The 9,063-nt window shown below is 33.9% G+C and overlaps 1 protein-coding gene and 1 long non-coding RNA gene across 3 annotated transcripts; both read left to right on the plus strand.

Annotated features, from left to right (window-relative positions):
• Nucleotides 1-1,552: 1,552 nt before the first annotated feature.
• LOC106771290 lies at nt 1,553-4,238 on the plus strand. 2 transcript variants are annotated; one of them, XR_002669329.1, is made up of 4 exons: nt 1,553-2,146; nt 2,525-2,736; nt 3,576-3,656; nt 3,983-4,238. It is a non-coding gene; the product is annotated as an uncharacterized LOC106771290 (long non-coding RNA). The 2 variants fall into 2 exon arrangements; XR_001376450.2 differs by lacking the exon at nt 3,983-4,238 and having other exon boundaries at nt 1,555-2,146; nt 3,576-3,842.
• A 3,568-nt stretch (nt 4,239-7,806) lies between these two features.
• Nucleotides 7,807-8,445, plus strand: LOC106770357 (protein FAR1-RELATED SEQUENCE 9-like). The gene has a single exon (XM_014656171.1). The coding sequence runs from the start codon at nt 7,807-7,809 to the stop codon at nt 8,443-8,445; it is 639 nt and encodes a 212-aa protein (XP_014511657.1).
• The last annotated feature ends 618 nt before the right edge of the window (nt 8,446-9,063 follow it).

The raw sequence follows: 9,063 nt of genomic DNA on the forward strand, positions 1-9,063 counted from the left end.
CCTGTATGAAATGAAGATGTTACAAGACCCAAAAAGGTTGATTCAATAGCTCATCACCAGAAACAACTGTATGGTAAATCAAACAAATTTGTTGTACAGACTCTGTAGAGTTTTATATCAGTTAACAACGGGATACCATCTTGGAAAACTTATTGATATTTTTATAAAGTTCTAATGGACAGCTTAGCTTCTTACACAAATTATAGAAATGCTAAAAAACTAATTACAGAAACTCACGATATTTTTCCTACTAAGTGATAAATCAATCTAACATTGATAAAGCATTTGAATTTATGTTTCTTTTGGCAATAGCATGCAATTAATGGGTGAAGAACTAACGGGTTTGGGTATCAAAGAACTACAAAGAACTCACCTTGCTTTGGGTTTAGGGTTCTGCCGTCGAGCAAATGGAACCGCGATCCTCGGTGGATGGAAGACAGCGGACGAGAGGAGGGTCTCCGGTGGTGGCAGTGCATCCCTAGGGCGGTCACCGGTGGGCACGAGTTGGCCAAGGCGGGTGGCGGCTGGTTCTCCAACGTGCTTTTAGGGTTCTGTCGCAAACAAATGGAACCACGATTCTTGGTGGATGGAAGACAGCGGACGGGCGACGGGTCTCCGGCGACGGCAGTGCGGCGGCGGTCGTCACCGGTGGACACAAAATGTTCAGAGGCGGGTTTGTGAAATGGACAACAGATGCCAGTTTGCGAAATGAACATGGGATTTGGTTTGCGAAATGAATATCAAATTTAAAATTTGGGACTTTCTCTCTGTCCACGTCAGCGTTTCATTTAAAAATCAAATTTCAGCTGGACGAATCACATTTAGACACGTGTCCAGTGTCTAAATGTTGTTCAAAAGTGTTGTTCATATATCATTTTCCTTTTCATTATTAACAATTTAAACGGATCATTAAAATGAACAAAATTGAACATAATTTACTAAAATAGAAATCACTTTGAAAATCTGAAAAAATTAAGTTTCTTAATATTTAAAAAAATCAACCAAAATAAAACAATATATTTAAACTAAATAATAACCAACAATAGCATATCCTTATGTACAAAAATGCATTGATTCTAATTAAATGGTTGTTAATAACTCTAGAAAGTTAGAACTTTTCTCTAATCCGATAAAAAGTCATCAACAGCGTCTATCACTTCAAAAAGTTGTTTACATTATAATATAACATTTGAAAAACGGTTATATTTTATAACATTTTTAATGGTCACTTATTAGACTGTCACATAATGTAAAATGTAAAATAACTAAGGATATGTTAATACAAATTTTTTATAACATTTTAAAATAGTATGTTTGCATTTTTTCTTAATAAGTTTAGAATACATCAATATAATAATAAATAAGTAAGAAAATAAAATAATACATATATTATATTAAAATGTTGTTAAAAAATCTGTGTAAAAAATATGTTTCAAAAATATAATTTTCTATGTAAAATTTAAGGCTTATTATAGATTATTTTAATAAATCTAAAAATTTTACTTTGAGTTTCCTTTCACTTGTCAATTTTTCTCTCACTTTTTAATAAATCTAAAAATTTTACTTTGAGTTTCCTCTCATTTGTGAATTTTTCTCTCTCAAACTCACATTTTCTTCTCAGATTTCCCAATCTCTCTTATTTTTTATTTTAGGTTTCTCTGTTATACCTGATTAAGGTTTTTCAAGCTGACCAGCTCCAATCCTCCCATTTCAAAAACACTCACTCTCCGTTCACTCTCCGTTCACTCTCCGTTCACTCTCCGTTCACTCTCCGTTCACTCTCCGTTCACTCTCTGTTCACTCTCCGTTCACTCTCCGTTCACTCTTGCAATCCCAAATGATTTCTGTGTCACAGTTGGATTTGAGTGGTTGGACCCAATCGATTTTGCTAGTGTTCTTTGCTGCTTCAAGGCAAGATTTACTATCGTCGTAGGCACTGTTCTTCCCTTTGTAGGCACTGTTATTCCCTTTCTCTTTATAAATATTCGTTTTCGATTCACATTTATTCCCTATCATTCACAATTGTTAGTTTTCATCTCTTGGCTTCAATATATTTAGTTTCATTCCACTTCCATTTTCATTCCCTTTTGTGCCCTAGCTTCAATCTAGGTCGGCATTGTTTGGTTCTTCACTGCTTCAAGGAAAGGTAAGTTTAATAGAAAAATCTGTGATTTAGGGATTTGGTTTTTGTTTAGAAACTTTGTAATAGAAAACGTTGATGTTAACGAGTTGTTTACTGACTTTTGGGAAATGTTTATAGAATTTGGAATAAATGAATAATGATTTGTGGTTACTTGTCTATTATTGTGCATGACAACTATTTAATTTGTACTTCTAAAGATGTTGAATTCAACCCTGAAGGGTCCAACAAAGCAGCAGATCTGTCTTCGTTTGTTTGTATGTGTGTTTTTATTTTATATATGTTTGAAGTGAAAAGTGTACATATTTATTAGTATGTGGTGTGATTTTGATGGCATTATACTTGATACACTTTGTGTTTGTTTATATAATTTTTGGTCTCCAGGATCCAGATTGTTAAAAAGGAACATCCTTTTGAGATTGCTAGAAGCAGAGCTCACTTAAGCCCTGGTGGAAGAACTGAGGACAATACTAGTATGAGGCGACAAATGCATGGAGTTGCTTTAGATGTAAGCAATTTGTAGATGCTTGATGAGAAGAGATATCTTTGATCTTTTCTCTTGCATACTTCAGAATACAAAACCTGTTGACCATCAGGTATTTCTAGTATTGATTGTTTTTTCTGGTTTGGTAGACAATTGGTAATTCTCATGGTTGCATCATCTGATCACTGATTTCTTTGATTTTGCTCATGTGCTGACTGTAGGACCTTGTTGGTTTAGTAATCTCAATGTTGCTTCTAGGAGATTATAGTTTAGTATTACTTTGCTTCATAAATGTTGTGTGTAATCTATCAAATTTCAGCTGGTTGGGGACCTATCTTTTTTTTTTTTTTTTTTTTTTTTTTTTGTAGTGCATGTAGTTCTTCTTAACAAGCCTACTGACATGTCATTAGCTTGTACTTTTTAAAATATGCATAGAAATAAGTTCCCAAGTTATACACACAATTGATCCTTTCTCAAGGAGCCAGGTTAAAGCCATAGATTAGGACATGGATCTTCTATATCAGTAGTACTATTTGTTGTAGTCTAAGCACTTTGAAACAATCAAAGTTTTGTTGTACTTATTCTTCTTGTTTAGCCAAAGAAACCTAGTACAAGGAGATGAAAACTTTGTTTCTTAATTACCTGTATCGATGTGTGTTAGACTATTTGAGAAATTTATATCTTTGTATCTAATTGATCCAAACTTTTGATAGAGTCGTAGGTTGGTCTGGTGTCAATGGTTAGTCTACCAAGGAGAAGAAAACGTTGTTTCTTATAATTAGATGCCAGTGTCAATTATCCACGGAATAATGTTACACTCAAGGGTCATCTTCTCATTCAAGTTTGTCTTATGAGTATTTAATATTTCTACCAATTAATATTGTATTCTTTTGTTCTCCTTTTTTGTAGTAGATAGTTCGTTTAACTTATGCAGTTCTTTGTCGGTGGCAGGTAAGTGAGCTGGAGAAGTTGGGTTGCTCTGCTGATTGGAAGAATGTGCTTGTTGACTTCTTTGGAACGCAACAAATATAAGTATTCAAACTATTGTTTCGTTTGATTGCTTGAATGACGATTTGATTGCTTGCATGACGAGAGTATGGTTGTTGTGGCAATTGATTTTCTTAATGTAATATTGTTACTTTGTGATAAGATGGGCTCTATGGCCAAAATTAAATGGTTAAAAGATTTATATTGGATGGAACTAAGTTAGTTTAATTATTTCACATTTCATTATTTTCTATGCCACATGTTTCATGTTAACTATGCCACATTTTCACATAAAATATGTTTGAATTTGGATTTGTTGGTTCTAACTATCGGAATTTTTCTTGTTGGTTCTAACATATGATTTATGCCAGTGTTAAGAGCGGGGATCTCATGAATTGTATAGGGGAATTAGAGACAAACACTTACACGTTGGCAGTGGTGTGTCATCCCCAAATGATATAAGAGGATCAAGTGGTGAAAGAAAAATAGATTAGGGTTAGGATAACAATTTTAAATGTAAAATTGTCTTATGGTTTAACAATTTTCAATTCTTTTTTCTTTCATATTCAAAAACTTTGATATTTTGATGTAATTATCAAATGCACCATATGATTGTACTTGTGAATGAATGATTTAAGTACTTTGTTATCTTAAATTATCAATATTTTTATTTTTAAAATTTTGTATACTTTATAAATGTAATATTTTATTTATTTATTATTGTGGAAAGCTAATTTTATTGAATAAAGAAATTAATAATGCAGGGTATAAATGATATAAAAATTAAATTATGGTAGTTGAAAACAGTTATATAAATAGGAGGATATAAAAAAAGGTGGATACTAATAAATATATATATGACGTGAATTCCAACAGTTTCTAAGTGTCATTATTATTGGATTTTTTTAAGTAAATATTGTCATTTTTAACCGTCATTATTTATCTTTAAAATGGAAAATTTATGGCGTTTTTTAAAAGAAGTCATGCACGTAAATAACGGTGTTTGAAAACATTCTAATATAGAAAAATAAATATTACAACGTACACAATTTTTTGTAGTGTATCATGATATCTGAATGAACTTCTTGATCTGATTCTAATTTTGAAAGACTATGATCTTCCTTGAATTCTTCATGAGATAGTGCAATGCATCCATCCCATATGTCTTTGGTAGTGATCATAGTACCAACCTTTTTTACTTATGTTTTGATAAGCCACTTCATCTTTTGATAAGGTGAATAGTAAAGCATAACTTGCTTTGGCACCCATTTGACCTTTGCATCTTAGGCTTTTGTAAGAAGGAAAAAGTTTCTTCAACAACGCAAATTTGACAACAATTTGACAAGGACACGTGTCGTTCTATCATTTGTTGTTTTAAATTATTTTTTTAACAAAATTAGTTTTCTTTTTTAGGGTGTTTTTGGAAAGAAAAATGCTAAAGCCTGTTTGCGCCTTCACTTTTGTGAAATTCATCCTTACGAAACTACGAAACTCTCTCACCAATTTTTTCCATTCTCCATTTGGTGTTTCGATTAAGAAAAGTAATGTATGTATTTTTTATATTGCTACAAATACGATTGTGGTGTAATAATGATGAAAGCTATTGAAATTTGGGATGAAGAGGAGAAATATGATGACAAAAACATGTCCGATTATACAAATGTAGGTTAAATTATGAATTTGCAAATATTACATTATCGTTGTCTTGACATTATTTCTAGATTCCAATATGTTCATTTCAAGAGGAGTTGGCTGCGTTTAGGAAGAAGTATATATATGACTGGATCCTAGACGAGGACAACGTCTGAAGATTTGGAACGCTGCAACATTTTGGATTGCTATTGCATTAGAAATGTGTTGTTGGTTTAGATTGTTATTTTATAGGAAATGAATAAACATTGTACAAAATTATAGAATTGAAAATATTGATACAATTGTACAGAATTATAGCAAATGAATACAACTAAACTATTCTTCCTTAATTATTCTTCAAATTCATTTTCTTTGTCTGTGTTTTTGGTTGAGTGAGTTAATTTATTACCTTGTTGGGTGAAAATTGATGTGTCCCTGTACTAATGAGGAGTTGAAGTAAAACAATAGGTATACTAAATGGGTTGTTGTTGATTGCCTGGAAGTTCTGTTCGAAGGAAGACAATTATTATCGGTAATGTGTGTGTGTAATCAATTACAAGAATCCTATAATCGCTTACCAGTGGAAAAACAGGATCTTGTACTGAAATTTCAGTGCCACTCCCATGCTGTGGAAGAAGAGCTCCCCATTGAGGGGTTAGACACAATTTGGTGAAATTTATGGAAGCGTCTTGACTTGGTTGGATGATTTGTATGACCATAAAGGTGTGGTTGTAGTTATAAGATGATGAACGTAATTGGGGTGCGCACCAAATTGGTTGCTTATGATTTCATCCAAGTGGTGCTGTGAGGAAGAGTCAGATAAAAACTTATGTGCGTGTGTAATCGATTACAGGCAGCCTATAATCGCTTACCAGTGCAAAAATAGGAATTTGTACTAAAAGTTCAATGTCACTCCCCTGCTATGGAAGAAGAGCTCCCCATTGAGGGGTTGGACATAATTTGGTGAAATTTATGGAAGGATCTTGACTTGGTTGGATGATTTTTATGACCAAGGAGGTGTGGCTGTACTTATAAGATGTTGAAAGTAATTAGGGTGTGCACAAAATTGGTTGCTTATGATTTCATCCAAGTGATGTTGTGAGGAAGAGTCAGATAGGCACTTATGTGCGTGTGTAATCGATTACAAGCCGCCTGTAATCGCTTACCAGTGCAAAAATGGGAATTTGTACTGAAAGTTCAGTTCCACTCCCCTACTGTGGAAGAAGAGCTCCCCATCGAGGGGTTGGACTTCATTTTGTGCATTTTTAAAATGGTAATAACTTAAACATACCAAATTTAGTACAATGCTCTAACATTTCTTTCATATTGATCTGTCCGTGATGTCTACATTGATAGCATAAAACCATATGAATACAAAATAAAGCAGTCATAATAAACGACGATAAAGTCATCCCAATAAATATTACAATCATCCTAAATAAAAGTTTGACTTATTGTAAAAATTAGTACAATAATCTGTAAATGATTCAGAATCACCTGCATAAGAAAGTAAACATCCAATATTATGAGTACATAATTATTACATTGCAGTAGAGTTTTCTTCATTGTTGTTGTCTGGTACTTTAGGTGTAGATGGCTGATGATGTGGATTAATAAAATTTTGCATAATTTCAGCCACATTTGGTTCTACCAGTAGAAGGGGTCGAATGACCGGTTTGCATGTTTCCTTGACGAGTTCCTTTGTGGGATGACATATGTCATCGACAAAGACTTTGATTACATTTCGAAGCACTATTCTGGTGTACATATTAATAAGAGTTTCCTTAGCATAGTCGGTGAAGTGATGAATATGAAAATATGCAATTTATGGAGCGAGATGCTAGGAACTTCATCGGTCAACATAGAAGGTCATTGTGTAAGGAGGGCGATGGTCAAGCGCTGCTACGTCACTTTTCAAAAATGAGAGACCTCAGGAATGATTTCTTCTATGACCTCAAAATGGATGAAGAAAATAGAATTACTAGTTATTTTGGGTAGACGCTAGAAGCCGAGCTATATGTGAGAAATTCGGTGATGTCGTGTCTTTTGACACCACGTACTTAACAAACAAGTACGACATACCATTTTCTCCATTTGTAGGAGTTAACCATCATGGACAATCTATTCTACTTGGCTCTGTATTGTTCTCATCAGAGGACACTTCCTCATTTGTATGGTTATTCCAATGTTGGCTAAGATGCATGGGCAACAAAGCGTCAGACAGTATTGTAACTGACCAGTGTAGGGCCATGGCTAATGCAATTGAAGAATTATTCCCAAAAACAAAGCATATGTGGTGCTTGTGGAACATAATGAAAAAGATACCCGAAAATTTCAAGGGTATAAAAATTATGTTGGTATCAAGAGTGATATCAAAGTGCTTGTCTATGACTGCGGTAGTACAATAGACTTTGACATTGGTTGGAAAAACCTACTTAGCAAACATGGCGTAGAAAATAATGAATGACTATGTAATTTGTACGAGGAGATACAAAAATGGGTCCCCTGTTACTTGAAGAATCACTTTTAGTCTGTTATGTCCATAACTCAAAGAAGTGAGGGAATGAATGCTTTCTTTGATGGATTTATCAATTCCAGTACCACACTTCAACAATTTGTGGTTCAGTATGATAATGCTCTTAAATTCAGGGCTAAAAAAGAAATAGAAGCTGACTTCTCTTCCCTCAATAACACGATTGCATATGGGTCTCAATCACTCATTGAGAGACAATTTCAAGTTAAGTACACACATGCAAAATTTGATGAAGTACAAATTGAGTTTCGATCAATGATGAATTGTTTCATCGAAGACACGGTGAAAGACTGTATTTCCAACAAGTACACGATCAAAGAACAGTTCATGTGGGATGGAAAATGTGCAGCCAAATATTATCATGTGGAATTTGATCCTCTTACAAACGATACAAACTGCTCTTGCCTATTGTTTGAGTTTAGAGGTATCATTTGTCGGCATTGCCTATTGGTTCTCGGTCAGGAAGATGTACAGAATGTCCCCTCTAAATATGTTCTTCGCCGTTGGAGAAAAAATATCCGAAGAAAGCACACACTCATTAGAGCAGCTTATAGTTTTTTGTATCAGGAACCCAAGATGCAAAGATACCAATCATTGTGTAAGCAGTTCTATGACATAGTTGAGGTTGCCTGTGAATTTGAATCTGCTTCTGATGAGTTGGAAAAATAATTTAATTGCCTTGGTAAAAAGTTCGGATTGACTTCATCATTGAAAAATAACATAATAAGTGAGGGGGGACAACTACGGTATGAGAATCCCATGACCGACACTCCATCGTACACCACATGTGGAAGTAGTGATGTACATGTTCGCAGTCCCGTTGTGGTGAAGCGTAAAGGCCGATCGAGAACTAACAGATTGAAGTCAACTATTGAAACGATTACTAGAAAAAGGAAAATCGCTTCAAGGAAAAATACTTCAACAACAACAGTTCAATCAAATGTGAGTACTTTGAATGATGTTATACAAAAATTATTGATTATTTTTGTTACATGATGCTAATATATGTTCCTTTGTGTACTCAGGAAACAACAACATCTACTGTTACACAAACCAAAGAGGTGGTGGACTATTCAACCCAAACACAACAATTATCCCAACTATCTGAAGTGGCTCCAATTGGGTTTATGTCATTGTTATCTGCTGTTCATAACAATTTTAATAATTCACAATGTTGATGTATATGGTTATTAGATGATTTCTCATTACATTATCTGTTTCTGGAATGATGTGCACATTGTTCACAGGTCAATCTTTGAAAATAGAGGATATCACATTCACTGCACG

This window comes from Vigna radiata, chromosome 8 (genome assembly GCF_000741045.1).
Source record: "Vigna radiata var. radiata cultivar VC1973A chromosome 8, Vradiata_ver6, whole genome shotgun sequence".
NCBI lineage: Eukaryota > Viridiplantae > Streptophyta > Magnoliopsida > Fabales > Fabaceae > Vigna > Vigna radiata.